A 22166-nucleotide genomic window follows, 5' to 3' on the forward strand; every position below is an offset into this window, starting at 1 on the left:
CAGTACTGTAACAACATTCTACATACGCTGATTGATTTTTATGAAGATCTGACATACGGTGTGGAAAAAAACTGCTTTTTTCGTTTGCGAATATTGCGCATTCTCTGTGCAACCTTAATAACTCTTTAACGGTTGGTTGGATTGTCTTGCAGTCTTCAACAAACTTGTTCAGCATATCTTCAAAAGCTTAACTCCTTCCTAGGTCAGTGATCGGAAGTTTACAGCGACATCTAGCGGCGATTTTGTGAACTGCGAGTGTTTCCCTATACATTTTGGCCAAAAATCCCATACAAACTATAAGCTCTTTGGGGGAGGGGTTAGGGTTAACCGATTTCGCTAAAATTTGGACAGTGTCATTTTTTCATGATTTGGAACGACGCTAGGGGTGTAGGTTGCGAATTTTTTTTTTCATATAAATCATTGTCACCCTAGTGTATACCTATTCATTTTATGAGATATGTAAAAAGTATGTTTTGATCTCTCGACGAAATACGATAGATTGGTTCTTTGATAGTACATATACCTCAGCGAAATTTGATAATCAATGATGGCCGTTGCATTGGCTACTTCGAGATCAATAATTGAAAAGCATATTAGTTTGGCTTTTCGCGATAATGATAATGGCAATCGTTAATTATAAAAAATCTCTTAAAATTCATTCAGAAAGTGGACCGTGATTGCCGAAACAATGTTAGAGATAATACAGACATTAGTAAGTGTATCAGAAGATAGAGTTACAACCATTTCAGTTAGGTTAGTCAATAGTGAAAGTATGTAAGTTGTACACTTATTAAAAATTTCGGAAAAAATAATTTATGTACTTACCATCGCTAAGTACAACTTCTGGTTGACTAGGCTTTGGAACTTGCTTGGTTTCTATTCTTAGCACCTGATGTTCAGTAGCTGAAATAAAAATAATAATTTACAAATGACACAATGCAATCAAATAAAAAAATACAGTGTAGACCTGTTTCTATCAACCCCTTGTTATATTTAAAGGCTGGCAAAATGGAGATAATGACAAACATAACCCTAGCTGGCTGACAAAATCGGGTCAGAATGCTGCCAAAATCGCTGGCTGATAAAATCGAGTCTTCACTGTAAGAACATTTTACCTGTGTCTTCTGGGTCAGACGGATTTGGTGGACAAACTGATTTATTTTTAACCTTTGTCTCCGAAATTTGCAAAGAGCTCAAGGCTTCAGACTCGGAAAAGTCTGTGTCAGTGTCTGTATAAAATAGAAAAAAAGATTATTCTTGTTTCAGTTTTCTTTACAGCAAAGACTATACTCACAGTCACCTTGTCGCTTTTTCTCCACAGTTTTCTTGTACTCGTTCAACTCATCGTCAGTAACCGAATCGAATGGATTTTTTGCATAAGGCGCCTTGTAAACGGTAGCATTGTGTTGATATCCACGTTGGATTATACCCTTCGATGCTGCTCCCATGAGAACAACATGATCTCCAGTGGCGGAGACATTGGCATCCTTCAGCCGGTTCGCTTCATCCCAAGACACACCCTCCAGAATATGGGACTGTGGTCCAGCAGATATCTTATCAGCTCGTCGATAGTCTTTAATCTACGCGAGAAAATTTATTCAATAATAAGATTCTACGGTGATTTTGAACCTTTCAAGTGTCCTAGTGTAGGTTGTAGGTCTCATCAAATGCAACACAAAACAATGAACTGACACACTAGGGTGGGTCTTTGTTATAGGGAAAAATGTAATAATAACCACATCAACCGAGCACAGCTCTTTTTGCGTTCCATTTGGAGCCCTAAAAAGCTGTGCAAAATTTGGGGTCGATTAGTTTTGACCCGGCGTAGCCGCATTGCGTTTGAAAACCTATTTTTTGCATTTTCAATTCTATAGACCACAATTCCAGATAGAAGTATAATTCAGGATATGCGGAACAACTTTGCCGAAGGATGTATGGTGTTAGAATTGGTCGGTGTTAAGTCAGACCGGACTAAGTGACAAAAAAATAATTTCGAGAAAAACGAGTTTAAAGTTTGAATCGCAGCATCCTTTACATTATGATTGGAAATTAATTTTTGCCATAATTCTTGTTTATTGTTACATATTTCAAATCTGGCAACAGTCGATTGTAGCTGACGATTTTCTTTATCCAGTGCTATCATTATCTCATTTTTTTGTGTTTTGCGACTTAATCCGGTCTGACTTAACACCGACCAATTACTCTAAAACAAGTTATAGCTGTTCAAAGTTAGATAGTTTCAATTAAATGTCAGAAATATTTTTTTGCCAACACTGCAGTATGTTTCGTTTCTTCGTTGCCACAATGCATAGGACATTGTGCAAATGTTTTAAAATATTTTTTCTCAATATTCCAACTCGATAATATTTCAGTTATTTCAGTTCGAATTTCCATATGTAAAGCCCCCCCACCCCCCACGCACACACACCACTCCTTATTCCACAATTACCTATGCCCATGAAATTCAGCTAACGCTTTTCAATAATTCATCAGAACATACCAATGTGCAATATCCAAAAGCTATGATGTTATTTCTGTTTGAAACATGGAATATCATTGGTACACCAACAGTGTTGGCAAATCCTGGACTATACTTCTATCTAATTAGTTGCATACTGCAGGTAGAATTGTAGGAAATATTGCATAACTCCTCTATTTTTCAAATGATTCTGATGATTAAAATGTCGATGAGCGCGGAAATGTTCTTTTGAAGTATTATAAGGACATGCATTTGAAAACATTTTTTGCATTTTTACATGAAAAAATCGCAAAAAATGGCAATTTTCATAGTTGTTCCATAATCGCACAATAGTTCTTAAAATAAAGCATAAAATAGCATACCGTTGGAAAGGTCTGTTTTTCTGCTTCCCAGAACTTAAAAAACGACACAGAAATGACAGCGTAGCTAACTTTGTGGTGCCGAAGGTCCCACAAAATGATTGTGTAATGTGGGGGTATTGAATTGGTTTGGTGTTGTACTTGACTGGACCTGCAGCCTAAACTAGGTCACTTGAAAAGTTCGTTCAATGTTTTTTTTTGTTTGTAGCACCGTATCAACATGGCCAGGTTGTATGCCATTTCCTGGAATACCGTTCCCCAGAATACAATTTCCCGAAAAAACTATTTCACGGAATGTAGCGGAAGACATGATTGCAACTACCATTTTAAGATTTAAGCACGAATTGGATATCGATAAATTAAATTGGTTTTAAAAATAGTAAGAAATACCTTCAAATTTTCGCAGCTACAGAAGGTATGAATAAATAATAAACTGTCAATTCCTAATTGTCTGATTTCTAATCAAAAGGCACTATGTTTTTGCTGATGTTTGTTTCAAACTTTATGGTTGAAATTAACAAGTTTAAAATCTTCATAGTATATTTTTGAATGTTATTAATTTCAAATTAAATTACGATCCACTGAGATTTCGCCTTCTGATGAGAATAAGCTGTTTTCTGGAATTTCGATTAAGTGATAATGGTAAAATTACACAAGTATGAGAGTTTGTATGTTTTTATTAATATTTAGGGGTTATATACAAAGTTGGAAAAATCGAAAAAAAAAATTCTATGTTCTGAAAGTAAATATCTGTGCGAAATTTCATTCAGATCGAAGCACTAGATTTTAAATTATAGCCGTTTGCATCGCGCTGGTTCTTCCACGAATGAAGTTAACACAAAACTTCAAACGCTATTATCTCGGAATGAAGTTTTTTGAAAAGTACCGTTACGGCGAACGTGATATCTCAAAAACCAGTCGCTCGATTTTCATTTTTTTTTTTGAATTGATTGTATTCACATTCTCGTGTACTTGAACGGTTCATTAAAAAATTTCGATCTCTTGCAATGAATTTTGGTTTGAAACTTTTAATACCACAAAATTCAATTTTTTGGTCACCATGTTTTTTTTGCAACAAAATTTTTCTCTATTGGGAAACCGATCCGATGAATATTTTTTTTAATCCAAATTGTTTTTTCTATCTTCGATAGTGCTACCAACGAACAGTCTATCGCTTTTTCAAATAAAATTTACATAACGCTTCAAAAAAAATCACGAACTTAGCTCACTTTTTCGCCATAACTTTGTGTATAACCCCTTATAATGATCAGCGAACAAAGATAAGCTGTTAATGGAACCAGACAATCATTGGGATTATTGTACCGTTTTAAAAAGTCTGACACATTAAATAATTTATTATTTTTTCAATATAGGTAGATCAAAATATTTCTAAATGCAAATATTCTCAAAGTTTAAATGCCCTGTTTACTTCAAATTTCAATAGTATAAACAATTACCGAGAAAGAGTGGGGAGAGTGAGGACACTTGATCCTTGGAGATACTTGATTCCCTGGCCATATCTCCTAACCTATACGCATAAAGTTATCACAATATAAAAAGAAAATGAAGTATTTGGTCGTTTATGATGTTTAAAAAACAAATCTGATGTATTACATTTGGTATGGCAAAATTGTATAATATTTTAGAAAATATGTGTTTAAATCCATCTCGAAGATCTTGTCACAAATTTTTTGAACGGTTGTATGAGATCGTCGAACTAATTATTTATGAATATTTTCAAGTACGATTACTTTCTAAGGGCTTTTGCCATAGAAAAACACGTTTTTTTCGGATAAAAAATTTCACTACACATACAAAAAAATTAAAATTTGTTCGCCTTATACAACAGGTATCTTTGATTCCTGGAACACTGGATATTCTTGATCCCTATCATTAGTTCTCTCAAAATGTTTTTTTTTTCGTGAACAAATGATAGTATAAGTTATTGAAGGTTGAAAAAGCCAGGTAAACAGCATTGATTTACCGCAAATACTTGTCGCGACTTTCTACTGTGGTTAAAGTGTGTCATGCATCTAAAAAGGTAATCTTATTATTTAATTTGTCAGAATAGGTGGTTAGCTGAACTTTCGTATCTATAGGTCATAGTGGGCTTTGTTTCTTTAGCCCTAGTAGGCGGGGGATGGCGAATTTTGCCATTGAAATTTTTCCTTATTCAAAAGTTATAAGTAAAAAACAAAAGTGGGATCAAGCGTACCCACTCTCCTCTACATTTCGGGAAATGGTGCATTCCAGGAAATGGTATTCTGAGAAATGATACATTCTGGGAAATGGTCTTCTGGGAAATTACGTAAATCACATGACCATTATATATGTTCAACAAAGGCTTACCTGCTGCTGAATTCGTTTGAATTCTTTCGGATTTGTATTGGGGGGAACGAACTGTAAAGCGCCTTCAATCTTGACTGGTGTTGATGAATGCGTTGGTGATGCTTCCGCTACCCACTACCGAAGAAAGAAAAAAAAATGAAATGGCTTTTGCTGGCGACAAAGTACACAGAAATGTGTATTTTTAAAGAACCTTTTCAATATAACTGTAAGTAGTGCAACTACACTTTAGGTAATTATAATTGGCAAACATTATGAAGCATCGAATTATAGGTTAGTTTTATGAATTTTTCGTTAGTTGCTCATGTTAATACTTCCCAAATTAGTTTCTGATTAATAAACTACGTAAAGCATTGGAAAATATGTGTCGCCGTTTTTCTTTCTTTCAACGGTAGAGGCTAATGCGGCGTTATTCCAGTTAGTGAATACTGTGTCATTGAAACCCAAAAATGCCGATGCACCTTATTCACTAGGATGCGATTACTGAGAACCCAAACTAAACCCAACTAAAATTAAAAACGAAATTGAACATCTCATAGAAACAAGTGTCGCTTTTTACATAAAGAAATAATAGATAGATACTTTATCCCAGAAAAAAATGAATGCAATCAATGCGTTTTACCTCCTCAATGTTTGCATCAATCCACTAAAACAAAATTAAAAAAAAAGTATGTAACTTAATTGTTATAATCGCATATAAGAATTGATAAGATTGAATTAACAGTATTTAAAATACGCCAGGTTTCATAAGATATATAATTATATGATTAGAAAAAATCTGATTGTACGATGATAGACGAACTTTATTTTTGCATCTAATTAAATCTAGTACATAAATATACAACTGTCTTACACTACTTTACAATAATTCAGTATTTATGTTTTCCAAGTGCCTGTAATATATGTAACTATGCAGTATCATAGCGTGGGTAAGCATAAGACAACCCGAAGCTTGCCGTAGCTCATCGAACAATTATAAGCGTTTTGATCGCATTATTTCTATACTGAACTGAGAGGTTATTCATTTAGTTATCTTGTTTAGTTTGAGCGAATTGTAACTGACAATCGACTGACAAAAAATACTCTTCTAAAACAAATTGTTTGAAATAGTTCTCCGAGTAACTTCAACACTGAGGCTGAGACCAGTGTTAATTGTAATTCTATAAAGATAATTTGATTGTAAGGCCCAGGAGAAAACAAGCAAATTCATTATCAGTGAAAGGCAATCTCAATGATGTATATGTACTGTGTAATATCTTAAAGCAAATTGATTTAGCGAGTGGACGGAATACAATTGGAATACGTTTGTTGTTTGTAACATATTGTATTTGCCCGTTTGCAAATGTAGATAGGGTAATTTGGGGAGAGATGCCGCACATTTTTAAAATTTCGATTCAAAAATTGATGAAATCATTTTTACCAATTGCGACAAGTTTCTAAAATACTGTGAAATGGTTTTTGTAATGAAAAAAAAAATCACCAAATTTCCATGAACATTTTACAAAAAAGGTCATTGCGGGAGAGATGCTACATGTGCGGGTGAGACGCCGCACCGTGGCCACAAACTGAAAAATGGTGAACAAAGTATTTTTGGCTCTCATTGATGTTTTTGTGATTCATTGTCTTCAGCTGAGTTTCATGAAGTTTGATTGAACCTATAAATTGGCTAGCACCTTCACTTTTCTTAAGGGGGTACTACCATTTCCAGAATCATTTATTATTCAATATTTTAAAAATATTTTTCTTTCTCAACCTTGTGTAACGGTTAAGTTGGAGTAACTTAATTCAGGGCACTATTTATCTGTATGCTTGTACGATATACATATCTATGTGTTAGTAGTAGTTCCTAGAAAGCTCTGTTTGGCTGTTTCTCCCAATGAACTTATACAAATTAGGTTTGTTCTTGAAAGATTCATTTTGAAAAAGCATCAATTCGTTTAAATTTTCGCTTTTATCTCAATATTGACATCACTAAAAATCAATGCGTTCACGAAAATTAGTGCCTGAAACTTTAAAGAATAAACCGAAGTAACTAATACAGTCAGGTTTTTTTTACGCGAGGGATACAGGCCGCGTAAATGAAAACCGCGTAAATTTCAAAATCCGCGTAAATGAAAACAGCGTAAATTTCAAAATCCGCGTAAATGAAAACCGCGTAAATTTCAAAATCCGCGTAAATGAAAACCGCATAAATTTCAAAATCCGCGTAAACGAAGACCACTTAAATTTAAGAATCCGCGATTAAGGGAACCTCGTTGATGGATACCGCGTAAATTCCAAAATCCGCGTAAATGAAAACCGCGTAAATTTCAAAAACCGCGTAAATGAAAACCGCGTAAATTTCAAAATCCGCGTAAATGAAAACCGCGTAAATTTCAAAATCCGCGTAAATGAAAACCGCGTAAATTTCAAAATCCGCGTGAAAAAACCGCGCAAAAAAATACCGCGTAAAAAAACTTGAGTGTACTTAGATACATGTCGCCCATTTAAATATATAGATAAATATATATAACTGTGTTAGGTCCGTTAGTTTGTGGATATACCTTATTAAGAAACTATACCTGACGCAAATGATCATTTAATGACATTCCGGGGCGAAAAAAATACATTTTAGTTATGCGTCCTCTTCCATTGCGTGCGGTATCTCACCCGCAATTTTGATGCGACATCTCTCCCAATTTTAGCGGAGAGATGCCGCACGACGCCATTTTCCTCTAAAATTATGGATGATCGTACTCATGATCAGAATGCCTTCTAAAAGGTCCCAGCTATTCAACCGATACATGATTTACCTAAAAAAATCGATCAATTTAAAAAAACGAAATTTTAATGCGGTACTGAAAAATTTTCGGCACTCCGTGATACAACTGAACGCACAAAATCATTAATAAAATTTTCGTGAGTAATTAAAAAGGATCTCTACATCTCTAGAGTTATAATTCTTCGAAAGACAAACTAACAATATCATATTACCATATAAAAATGATCCCATATACGAGATATAGAGAGTGCGGCATCTCTCCCGAAATTACCCTAGATTAATTTGAAATCTTTAAAGCTTTAAAATCACTTCAACAAAACAAGCTTTTGGGTTATGTTGTAAAATCAATGTTTTATTACTAAAGGCATTAGAAGCAATTGTTAATGATGAATTTCTCTTCACGCTATTATATGGCAAGTTAATTTTAATTGGAATGTGTATCTACTACCAATGTCTGCAAGTTTTAGAAAAAAGAAATTTGGCATGATCCAATGGTTGGGTAAATATAAATAAATGCAACCGAATTCTATCGTGAGCAGAAGGTGGCAGAAACAGATTGGAAATATTAATCAAATAGGTTTGCTTCAAGATCGATTGTAACACGACTTACAGGGTCTTTTACTTGATTTAGCGTTTCGAGGATGCGTTTTTAGTACACCTAAGGATTAGTTTATGTTTCCATGACTCATTCAATCCGATAATTACACACCGGCAAATTAACACAGGCTCGACGTGTTAATTGAAGAAATGGTTACACTACACATATCAAGCCGATTAATCGGATAAATATTTTTAGTTTTACGCTTAATTGTAGAGATAAAACTGAATCGTCTTAACATAGGAATATAAATGTCTTCTTGAGAAATAGTTTGCCCAATCAAATAGAAAAAAATAACACATGTTTAGAGCTAGAAATCGCTGCACTGCTATAGCAGGACCAGTAATCAAATTTACCCGTACGCCTGCAAAAGCAAACGTTGATTCCTTCTACCTAGTGTGTGAAACTCGAACAAACAATGAGCGACAATGTAAAGCAAGTTTGTACCCCGTTGCGGGCAAATTGCGTTGCTGTTGACTTTTCAAAATGTCCGGTAAGACCAACGATTCGTCAAGTGAAGCAAATGCTGAAAGTTACCATGAAGCTCAATGTAGTAAAAGTTAATACTCTGCAATTCCACAATCTACACTCAGGCGAATTTCATAGGAATATCGTATAATTTTTAGCCACAAGCAGCACGTATGTAAATCATAAGATTATCTTATGAAACGGCATTTATTTTGTTAAATCGGTTTGCTATGATTTCATGTTCCATTAGGTATCTTTGAGTTATCACAAGGCTATATTATACAAGTCGTATGTTTTTCATATTAATCTAATGAAAACATAGTCTTGTTACTTTTCTATTCATCATAAGATAAATCTTATGAATTAAGTTTTGCCTTAGTGTACATCAGGCGGTTCTGATTATGTTCCAACACATTACTTAGGCAGAACAATTTGCTTAGCAGAAAAATTTGAGACACGTCATCGAATGTAGTGACAAATTATACAGCATCCTTACCTATATAGATAATGGCAGTATTGAAATAAAGCTACATGATCTGCCCCACGTACTAGTTCCGCCGCTATCAAACAGTTAATGTCAAAATACGGAGAGGTGGATAATGTTGAGGAAAATACTTGGAGGAACTTTTCTCAGGACTTCGTAACGGCGTTCGTGTGGCGAGAATGCGTCCGGCAAAACCTATTCCCTCCTACTTGACCGTCCCATGCAGATCAGCTCAAGGTGTTGCCTATTCTTAATGAACACTGATCACGTATTCAGTGCCAATACTGTGACCAGCCGCTACACCACGGAAAACCTTGCGCAGAAGCTGCTAAGGAAATTTCACCTGTTATGGCCAAAGGTATATAGTCGTCGTATGCTAAACCACAACCGGTTGTTAAACCACTAGGGATCGTGCAGTAACAAACACCAGCTTAACAATGATCGGGCCCAGTACCACTAAACCAACTGTCATTACTGTTGCGAAGTAACAACGATTACACCAAATACTTCCCAACCAACAACCAACACTACCAATAATGAATCAAATGCCAATGAAGAAGGATTTATAACGGCGACCCGTAAGTACAAGAAACAAACAAGAACATTCGACCGTGAGCATCATGAATGCAGTACCTATGACGATATGGACATGAACGAAAATGCGAGAGAAGACGACAGACAACACACCTAATGTTTTATCACCAAAGGAGAGAATCTCAACACGCAGCAGCAAGCTGCTTCAACAAGACCCTAAGGAAGTTAAAAGTTAATTTAAAGATACTGTAAAAATCATAAAAGACCCACAGCTCAGTTATGCTAACGCATTGAGCCGTGTCAAATAAACAAGAAAAAAAGGATGCGAAGAAAATTATTCTATCTAGCTTACCCGATTACGAATCACACAAAATGGGTAAATCGTTCAGCATCTGTTAACCCTTTGCGACGCAGTGAGACGAATACGTCCCACCTACTGCTCCTATGTTTTTATTGGATTTCTAGTTAGCGTTGACATATAAATGCGATTTCTTTCTTTCAATCAACTCTTAGGGATGTAAGGAGTACAACTAGCACAAAAAATTATGTGAATTTGTTAATTACTTCTTAATTACCTACATTTAACTCACACAGCAACAGTCCTGCAATCAGCCCCAATGATGGAAACTTAAACACATTACGTCCGATATAGATGGAAGTTGAACAAAACGATTGAAGAGGCCTTGTAGTTCCGTGCATTCCAAGATGGTGTAGAAATCTTACAAGTCCAGACAACGATTTTTAAAAATGATAGCTGCCAAACTACCGAGTTGTATGCCAATGCTTCAAGTTGGGTCTTGGGTCGGCTATGATGACTTGAAATTTAACGTACGGCATTAGCAGCCACGTCGGCTATGTATGTGAGAAGCTGCGAAGACAAACCCAGGCCCCAATGATGGAAACTTATACAAATTACTTATAAAAAACTACAGGAATTGGTTCCGTAGTCCGATACAGATGGAAATCGAACATCACGATTGAAGAGGCGGCGTTTGTTAGAGTTCGTAATACTACTCTTTTCGCCGTTTTTAGTCGACGCAGCTCTGCTGTCTGGCAGAAGAATTAGTCAGTTCGTCGACTATTTACCTTAGGGCAGGCATTGTAATTCTCTCTCACTCACGCGAGAAGAAGCTTATCCGATGTCCAACTTTTCCGAGATAAAATGAGTCGCGAAATTCTCCGTCTCCACAAATAGCGTGAGAATGATTTTCCGGATAAAATTTATTTGACTTTCTCCTTCTCACCGGAGAAAGTGATAAAATTCTAATTTCGTGGAAATCAATTAAAACTTCAAAAAATATATTTAATTACAAAGAAAAGCGGCAAAGAAATATGATAGACTTGTTTTTTCGTGTTTGGAATAACGACAGCAAAGCAGAGAACGCAAAAAGGATACCATGATAAACTCATTCACTCATTCTCCGGCTGTTTATTTATCCGGAGAAATAACACGTTGTATTTATCCGGAGAAGTTTTGTGAGTGCCAATAACTTTTCGTGTGAGAAAGTGAGTTTTTATTGTCGCAGTAGCAAACTACCCGGGCGCATTTACTCATATGAGCGATAAATGCAATGCCTGCCTTAGGGACATGACGATCAATGAGGTAGCTCATTATATGACAGAAGTTTTCAATGACGGAAATCTCATAATCTTTGCTTAGCACAGAGTTATTGCTTTGTAAAATGTTCAAAATTCTGCTGTAGTCGACCAGCTCGTGGTCTTGGTCTTCGAGTGTGAGATGAAAGGTGACGAACATACTTTACTAGCGGGACGAGGGCGGTTGAAATATTCGATGGTTGATCTCGAGCATAAACTAAGCATAGATCCAAAATCCGATCGTTCTCGTTCAGCATGCTGCTAATCTGCAGGAGCGTGGCCGTACTATAGGTATCCAAAAGAGTCATGCTGTCTTGATGAAACATAGAATTTATTGAATAGAAGTTGAAAACGCCGAAAATCATAATTACGCCAGCTGGTTGTGCCATGGTAGCAATAGACGTCAATGATTTAGAATGAGCATCAAATAGTGCAGTGTCACGAATTTTATCGCCGTGGAAAATAAACCACACTCCGCCCCGCAATACACTACTGCGAAAGATCGCCGACCTCGGACTACCTTCCATACTTTCGAGCGAAGGTATGAGTGGAACTGCAATGTGTGAATCATTCACCCGATACCGATGATGTATACAACACCGATGCACAGTGGTCGGAAACGCCAAAAACGTGAACTTAATTCACTAGTGGCCAAACCATCGAATATATTCCCAGGATGTCTTTGGAGGAATTGATGATATGAATATTCCCCACAATCTGATAACAATTGAAATTGGGCATGGTTTACTATGATCGAACTAAAAAAATTAACTTTTTATACTGACGAGGTAGAAAATTGGTGTCTTCGACAGTTTTAGGAATGTTCAAGAAGAATTTTGTTGAAGAACTTGAGCTTGTAGGACCAAAGGTTATCGATTTATGAGGCGTTTTCTATGGCAACCCCCTTAAATCTAGTTTTTTTAATATAACTTTTTGCATTGTGACTTCTCGTACAAACTATGTTCAAGACAAATGTGTAGGCATCAAAACTACATCATATTGTCGAAGACTGTATGTAAAAATACTTATTCGTTTCAAAGTTATGGAAGATTTTTGAATTGTTTTACAACAACTTCAACTACGGTTAAGAAAGAAAGGTGCAAAGCAAAATGCACGAACAGGCACTTTTTTCACTATCTAAAGTATGCACAAAAAAGCTAAGAAGGTTTGGTGTGTGGCACTCTAGAACCCTATGAAAAGGGTAAGCTTACTTTATCATGTTTTTTGACAGTTTGCATACAAAAATCAGCAAAAAAAATTTAAGCTTTTATACCCCAATTTTTGAAATTCTTGGCTTGATATTCAATTACAAGTATTATTTTCACTTATGCCTGAAAGTTTCAGATTTTATGAACGTGGAGGCAAAAATGTGAAGTTTTTAATATCATTGGAGATCCTAAACTAATATATACTCAAATAGACATGTCATAATGAATTTAATGCTTACAAAATATGTCATACCATTAATTACTATATTTTACGGCAAAAATTAAAAAAAATGCTTTTGCTGATTTTTGTATAGAAAAAGTAAAAAAAAACATGATAAAGTAACCTTACCCTATTCATAGGGTTCTAGAGTACCACGCACCAAACCTTCTTAGCTTTATTGTGCATACTATAGACAGTGAAAAAAGTGCCTGTTCGTGCATTTTGGTTTGCACCTTTCTTCCTTATCCGTAGTTGAAGTTGTTGTAAAAAATGTAAAATTCTTGAATAACTTTGAAACGAATAAGTATTTTTACATACAGTCTTCGACAATATGATGTAGTTTTGATATCTACACATTTTTTTTAGTTCGATCATAGTAAACCATGCCCAATTTCAATTGTTATCAGATTGTGGGGAATATTCATATGAACAATTCCTCCAAAGACACCCTGTGAATATATTCGATGGTTTGGCCACTAGTGAATTAAGTTCACGTTTTTGGCGTTTCAGACCACTGTGCGATGTCACTCTGAATGAGTTTTTGTGGACTCTCGACAAAGGGCGAGTATCTCAGCAGAGCCTAGCGTGATCGGCTAGCTTCTTCTCCGACGACTCCCGCTATCCATAAAGATAACACTCTTCGAGATTTTCAACGCTGTTTGGCTGGCGGATTGCTATAGTTATTTCAATTACCTAACTCAATTGCAACGACTCTGGACTTCTTTCCGACCGATTTGGCTCACAAGCTGTATGGCAAATCTGTCCAAGCGCATCATAAACAGACGACTTGATGAACGGCAAAACGCTTTTCGTTCTGGGCGCGGCACGGCTGCGTACTTTATAAAACTAGAGATCGCTCCCGATAGCCGATGAACATAGCTTTGTTGGACATCTCCAAGGCATACGACACAGCCTGGTAGCATGGAATACCCCCACCGAAGATCTTCTGCTGTAGTCCTAATGCAAATCAAGATCCAGTGCGTTACCATCGTTACCATCGATCGTGTAGCTGTTCCAAAAATAAACCGATTGTGTTAGGTTTGACCAGACATTGAGCTTTAAGTTGCATTGCAAGATGGTGTAGAAATCCTTCGAGTCCAGACAACGATTTTTTAAAATAATAGTTGCCAAACTACCGCGTTGTAAAAGTACGACAATGCTTCAAGCTGGGTCGGCTATGATGACTTGAAATTTGACATACGGAATTAACAGCCACGTCGGCTATGTATGTAAGAAGGCTGCGAAGACAAGGATTATGCCGATCATCGGAAAAGCAAGATGCAGTACGATACGTCTCTTGGGGTGGGTGTCTCATCTTTCATACTGAGGTATGGCGTATCAGCATGGGCTGCGGCCAAAGACTAATCGAGACTACCAACTTACGAAGAGATGCTCACAATTCTGCGGGACACGGTGTACTAGATCTTTTGAAGTAGTAGAAGTACCACAGTACCTTCAGTTCTACCAACGTTACCAAACCAATCTAGTGATCTCCCTTTCTTTCAGACTTGTAAAGTTGGTATCAGTTATTTATTGATCGTTGCTAGGATCATAGTTGTCTGTCGTTGTTTAAGTGCAAAATTGTGTTGCAGTTTTCTATCTATGCAACGCCACCGAGAGCGGAGGAAACCGACCAGTAAAACGTTCAGTATATAAGTGAAGTGGAGTTGAGGATATTAAAATCGTAAACGATAAATATGACAATTGAAAACATAGTGAGAAGCAGTAGCTTAGATTTTTTCTACGGAAGAAATAAACGTAATCTGAGCAGTTGTCAATGTTTTGGGATTTCATAACCCGTCATCAAAACACAATTCTCATGTATATAAATGTATAAACATTCAAAGCTATTAGTGCATCATTGCCTGGGCAGTCAATTACAACAAGATTCTAAAACGAATGCGCCTCGTCATGTCAGGGACATAAAATGTTAAAACAAATTTTGGTTGTCAAATTTTACACAGCTTCGTTTATGAATCTTACGACATGCTTCTTGTGTCGCTCATTTTATCGCTTTCTCTGCCTGGCGTAATGACCGGGGACGGTTTGATAGTGTAGCAATGGTAGTAGCTGCGTCATGCCACTCGTTGCTAGTAAACTATTAGACCTTATGTTTGTTTCAAATCATTAGGGATGATACTGCGAGAATTGGCCGTGAATCGTCAGCGGCGAGTTGCAGCTCGCTATTAGGTATAGCTCCCACAAAAACAGCTCTACAATCAGCGACAAGAACTTTTCCATTGCTCCACAAACAACCGATAATCTGTCAGACGAAATAACAACACGCACCAGAGAAAAGCAAAGCATCCTTGATTATCAACATGTTTTCTCTTCGACATTTCGAGGGACCGTCTAGTACTACATGGTACAGTACCTCTTGAGCCATGAGAAACTCTTGAGTCCGTCGTCTCAATTAGTCTCTGGCTGCGGCGCTCAACCCAAAGCGCAACCGGACGTAGTTGACAAGCTCGTTTCGCCTAATGGCTATTCGTGTCGTGAGTGCGTACAGAACGATATCGTCAGAGGCGGTATACGTCATTGCCGGAATGGTTCCCATCTGCATCACTCTGGCTGAGGACATGGAATGCTATCATCGGAGGAATGCACGAAACGCAAGGAGACTGGTCAGAGCGGACTCGTTGGCTAAGTGGTAGCAAGAGTGGGACAACGCGGAGAAAGGAGAGGCGACGCACCAACCATCTCAAATGTGACCCACCCACCTATCTCAAATGTGACGGCGTGGGTACATAGGAAACATGGAGAGGTGAACTTCTATTTGACGCAATTTTTATCTGGGCATGGATGCTTCCGGAAGTACCTGCATCGGTTTGGACATGCTTCGTCACTTCTTTGCCTGGAGTGTGTGGACGTGCAAGAGACACCGAAGCACGTGGTCTTCGAATGCCCTCGGTTCGAAAAAGATCGAAAGCATGACAGTCGATAATATCGTCGAAGAGATGTACCACGATGATCATATCTGGAATGCGGTCAACAGGTTAGCGACGAGTATACTCTCCGAGCTGCAGAGGAAGTGGCAAAAGGACCAACAAAGCAGTGCCGCCATGAAACAACAAATAGTTTGGGGAAAATTCCGCCGCCGGGGAACTCTCCGCCGGAGTAGACTAGACCCACCGCCCGGGACCAGTTGAGTAACGCGAAACACAGCACCGGGTTTCAGTCATCTGGGCGCCTGTGAACCGGACACTAGGCTCCACCGGAATCGCCGGACTGACCTCGACATTTTTTCGCGTTGAATAGCAAGGAGTGGGTCGGTGGGGCGCCAGTGCACCGGATGATATACTCCATCCGGAATCGCTGCACAGAGCGCGGCACCCACTGGTTGGCCCGTTGGAATAGGCTAGCTTCAACGCCGGGGACTAGATCGAGTAGATTGGTATTAAACGGGGAGCTACATGGCTCACGAAAACACGCATCGGTATCGGGATAAATCCACCGTCAAGGAATTTACAGTAGGGTAAATTCTAATTGGCTGGGAGCTGATTAGCCTACGAAACAGACATTGATACCGACAGAAACTCCGCCGCCGGGGAACTCGCAGTCGGAGTAGGGTAGTTTCACCGAGTAGATCTCGATAAAGCTGGGAGCTAAATGGCTCCACAATGCGGGTATCGGTGTCGGGAGAAATTTTCCCGTCAGGGAACTCTCAATCGGAGTAAGGTGAGTTCACCGCCGGGGGCTATCAGAGTACATAGTGATAAGGCTGGGAACTGAATGACTCACGGAAATAGGAGCTACATGGCTTAGGAAATCAGCAGATAAACCGCTCACAGAGAAAATTAAAGAATTAAATGGCGACGTAATAGATGGAGAAGAACAACAAGAGAAGAGTAGAAGTTATTTCATGGATCAAGTGTGGCTCCGAGATAGCTGCGGAAAACTCATTTGACAGTGACAGTGTCGTCATTCTCCTTATATGCACTCAGGTTATGACGTTTATCTCTCCCGCTGACGGTATTAAAAAATAAGAAAAAACTAATATTGCTATTCAATTGAATCATTGTTGTTGAGGACAACCCTATCGCGGTGTATTAATCAGTAATCCGTTCAGCGCTAGGCTCTAACTCGGCAGCATACCTGTCAATGTGTGATGCCGGATAAGTGCATCAATGAATTGTTTTTGTGGTTATCAGTTTCAGTTTGTTGACGTTCTATATAAAGTTGTACCGTGTTTTAATGTGTTCGATAAATATAGTTTGTTTTAACCCTTTATAAGGCAGTGGCAACTATATTGCCATCTTTTCGTTTCGTTCAAAACGCAGGAATATGAAGTGAAAAGTGTTCCAATCTTATGAAATCTACTTGTTAGGAGTCTGGCAACTCTTCTTATTACATTTTATTGGTATACAGTGAAAAGTGTCAGATTGGTGAAGAGTTGTGGTTGTCAGTTTCTTGAAAAAATATGGCGATTTCCTTTTAGACAATAAAATTAGCTAGATTTTGAAAATAATACTCTAGACCCTATAAGTTGGTGATGCAAATTTGTTAAAACATCTATTTTTAATCCGAAAATGAATAAATGAACGTCTGTAATCTGTGGTCTCATTTTTCAACTTATCCTCAGAATCCAAGGGTCACTTACTGCCAATCAGGTAATAACCAGTAACCCACCTTAGTTTCTATCTGAATTGCCGATCCAACTCGATTTGCCTTTATATTTGCACCAATTTCGTTGGAAATCAAGCTTGATGATTGCTGAGTGAACGTCGATTTTCTCCCGTTTCGCTTTGTGCTGTGATGATGCACACGTCGATTCTTATAATGGTTTGTTCATCCCCAGCTATCTGTTCATGCGATGAATACAATGTCTGATGAGTGGCGTTGTTGAGTAAAGGCTGGCACAATCTAGCTTAGAATTGCTCGCACAGCATTTCGTTCGATGGATGGAGTAAATTCTCCCGAATGCCACGCTCACTGAATCTGGAGGCAGCATTTTCATGCGAATGCGATTTTCGCCACTCTTGAGAATTTTTTTTTAAAGAATGTGTGTTGCGTTTGGCTGCAGGATGAAGAGTCACTAGATGCATAGCGTGTGCAGATGCACAGTGATTTGGATTGAAATTATCGCGCATCCAATGATGTGTATGTATTGCTACCACCCATTGTAGCAGGTCTACCGCCTATAGCACTGGCCATAGCGGATTGCATTTATCCCCTCATTAAAATTTGATCAAGCATTACCCACTAACCACAATCACGAGTCATTGCTTGAACAGTAAAAAGGGATATGGGTGACAGAAATGAAATTATCGTAATCTTTCATTCTATAACAATATGGTAAGTATTTTGTTCTCTGCACACTTATGACTACACGATGCTATAGTGATTTTAAACTACTAATGTTCATCAAAACTTTTCTATTTATCATATATTTGGCACAGCTTAAGATAGGGTTATTCGGAAATCGAGTCTACAGGTTTAATGCAAACTATCCTTGCAAGTGAAGAGTCGGAAACAGAAATTAATTGTATTAATATATATATATATATATATATATATATATATATATATATATATATATATATATATATATATATATATATATATATATATATATATATATATATATATATATATATATATATATATATATATATATATATATATATATATATATATATATATATATATATATATATATATATATATATATATATATATATATATATATATATATATATATATATATATATATATATATATATATATATATATATATATATATATAGTTACATAACGCATTAATCTGTTTGAAATGAGTGTTTAGTACAAATTCTACGTTGCAATACGGGTTCTACAGTGTAGAAGAACCATATTTTAGAATGTGTTGACTTTCATGAACCGGATAATTTGAAATATTGTAAATTGTATTTAAACTGGCATTTTATCTGATGAAATAGGTCATATGTATATAATCACAGTTCTGGGTATTACATAAGTTTAACATTTACAAGTTTTCACACACATATCCGATCAAAATGAATTAACAGAATTTTATTACTATGTTGTTTTCGTAACAAGTTGGGTTATACATCTAGCAAACTTATTCAAAAGATCGATGTGCAATTAATATCCAGTCGGCTTAGGGAGACCTAGGTTAATTCGGACCTAGTAAGAGTTTATGAGCTATAGATCTGAAATGTGTTCACCAACTAGCTGCACTTATTTTTCCTGGGAAGCCTGATCAATTGCGCACATTTTTGCTAATATGGCTTTTTCGATCGCTTACTTTTATTGTGTATAAATGCTTAAGCGCAAAAGTACATCAGAAGTTCGAATGACTCTAACCCTAGACCGCCTATGCAAAATCATCATATCATTTGGTCGGTGTTAAGTCAGACCGGACTAAGTGACATTGCATTGAATTCAAGAAAAACGAGTTCAAAGTTTGGATCGCAGCATTCTTTACATTATAATTTAAAATTAATTTTTTTGCCATAATTTTTGCCTATTATAACATATTTCAAATTTGACGAAAGTCGAATGTGGCGGAAGAAATTCTTTATCCAGTGCTATCACTATCTCATTTTTAAGAATTTTGCGACTTGGTCCACTCTGATTTAACACCGAACATTTTATCAGATCAGATTTTATAGATTGGATTGTTAGTATAAAATTATAAACTACACAATAAATAGAGCGATAGAAACTTAAATTATATGCAAACAAAGAAATTCACCTGAGTGAGATATTTGAAATTAATTATTGAAAAGTATTTCGTTAAAAAAATACAAATCTCTAGAAAACATAGGAGATATACTATAATTTTGCCGAATAATTTAAATTGTTATACAGATAAATGAGAACGCAAAGATTTACTTTTATGGGGAGGTACTTTTCCTTTTGGAAGAAAATAAAGAAAAGTTTGTTTTTATTGTAAAATAGTTAAAAAATCTTTCTGTTTTGCTGATTAAATACGTTCAGACTTCGTAAAAATCAGTATCTGGGTGAAATTCAAATTGCCGGCTTCGATAGAGCGAATTCCATCAGCCACTACGAGCGAAACATGGTCCGAAAATTACGAATCTGCAGCCTATTGTAGTAAACTAAAATCTAAAATCATTGTAATTTCCTAAAGTTAAGGAAATTTTACTCGACTTATACCTAACTGGAATGAATTTTGACGATGAAGTTATTGCATAACAAATATTTGAATTATTAAATACAGTTTTATGTCACCTTTTTCACTTCAGTCACGTTGAAAAATTATAAATAATTATTGATACTACTTTTAGGTATAGTTCACACAGAATTTCATTAGAAAATATAGACCTTTAAGAAATTGTAATGATCTTTGATTTTGGTTTACTATACAAGAAACTTAAAGCTCGTAGGTTTTGGACTATGCTTCGCTAAGGGTGGGCAGAGGGAAATCTCCATTTTCGATTTCATTCGGATACTAATTTTTACGAAGTCTTGAATAATAAGCGTATTTAACCATCAATACCTCTTTAAAGGTCTTTAAATTATTCCACAAAAATAACAAACTTTACCTTATTTACGTCCAAAAGAAAAAATGACCTCCCCTAAAGAAGTTTATACTCCATAACTCTACCCAGTTATGTTAAACAGGAAAATGAGCCGGAATGCTGGCTGGTTCTAATTCGTATTCCGGCTTCAGTGATACAACTTGAATCGGTTGTGTAGGGGTATGAATTAGAACCAGCCAGCTCATTTCCGACTGAACTTTACTGGGTATATTTAAAGACTTTTTTTACAGAACGACTTTGCAAAAAAATACTACCGCAGAAAAATCAACTTTTCGCGAGAAACAAAATTTAGATTACCCATTCGTTCGAGTTTGGCCACCATTAGCAAATGAGGCACTCTATCGAACGCTTTAGCAAAATCCACATAAACGGCATCAATTTGCTGACGTTCACCAAGCGCGCTATTTAGTGACGAAACGTATGCCATAAGATTTGTACTTGTCGATCGTTTTTTCACAAATCCATGCTGCCACTCGGAAATAATATAGTGCACCTTCGGATACAGCAAATCATGAACGAGGCTTTCGAAAACTTTTGGTAATCAACTCAAAATTGAGATGGCACGATAATTCTCAACATCATTCACGCTACCTGTCTTATGGATCGGTGTAATAGCTGCTGTCTTCCAGACACTAGGGAAAATTCCTTCGAACAATGATTTGTTGAAAATTATACTCGCAGAAACAGCAAGCGCTTCAGCACATTTTTTAATGAAAATAGGCGGCAGACAATCCGGAACAGCTCCTTTGGCACCATCTAGTGACTGTAGTTTCAGCTCCACATCGCGTACCGAAAAATTGACGAGCGACATGTTCAGATCGAACATCGGTAGGCTATTCAAATACGCTTCAGACAAAGGTGGTCGGTTATTACTTTGCACACTTTGAAAAAAGGATGAGAATAGGTTTGCCGATTCAAATGGGGACTCAGCGGTAACATCCTTGTAACTGACACGTTGGGGGATTCCCTGCGACTGTTTGCGATTTTTCACAAACGACCAGAATGAATAAGGATCCTGCTTAAGGTTTTCCTCCGTGCGACGAATATAGCAACGAAAACAACGCGCAAGCATCGAGTTATATTCGCTCTCAATAGCATGCAACTCAGCTTTATGTCTATCATCTCTCCAGCGAAAAAACCGTTTTCTAACTTTACGAAGGCGGTTCCGCAGATGCTGTAACTCAGTATTCCACCAAGGTTGCCTGCTACCGTGAGCACGACGGGGTCGCTTCACAGGTACATTGTCACGAAGTATAGCATCTGTTTTTTTTCATATAAACATGACACAGCTTCATTAACACTGCGCCCATCCAAAATCTCATCCCATCGAATGTCAGCGAACAATCTATTAACCAGATCGAAATCACAACGGGTGAAATCAAAGCCAGGCGGGTATTCAAAATCAATAGCATTTTGCTTCGCATCGTTCGTCTCAAACAGCAATACAAAAGGTCGGTGGTGCTGGTCGATTTTAAGCAGTGGTAACGGTGGCTCCAACAATTCCACACAACTATTATCGCTAATAAACGCTAAGTCGAGCAGTCTTCCGGAATGCTGGCTGGTTCTAATTCGTATTCCGGCTTCAGTGATACAACTTGAATCGGT

At 37.1% G+C, this 22166-nt stretch overlaps 1 protein-coding gene across 4 annotated transcripts in view; it reads right to left on the bottom strand.

Moving 5' to 3' along the window:
• The window catches only part of LOC131682835 (protein hu-li tai shao), a 249325-nt gene that overhangs the window by 110490 nt on the left and 116669 nt on the right, over positions 1–22166 (bottom strand). For 2 of the 4 annotated variants that reach the window (XM_058964605.1, XM_058964606.1), the window contains exons 7-11: positions 5807–5830; positions 5188–5301; positions 1295–1580; positions 1116–1229; positions 826–903 (exon numbers count right to left, since the gene is read on the bottom strand). In XM_058964605.1, the coding sequence (XP_058820588.1) occupies positions 826–903; positions 1116–1229; positions 1295–1580; positions 5188–5301; positions 5807–5830 (616 nt within the window). The remainder of the gene's footprint in view (positions 1–825; positions 904–1115; positions 1230–1294; positions 1581–5187; positions 5302–5806; positions 5831–22166) is intronic. The other 2 variants (XM_058964607.1, XM_058964608.1) reach the window with 2 other exon arrangements.

This window comes from Topomyia yanbarensis, chromosome 2, assembly GCF_030247195.1.
Source record: "Topomyia yanbarensis strain Yona2022 chromosome 2, ASM3024719v1, whole genome shotgun sequence".
In the NCBI taxonomy this organism is placed as follows: domain Eukaryota; kingdom Metazoa; phylum Arthropoda; class Insecta; order Diptera; family Culicidae; genus Topomyia; species Topomyia yanbarensis.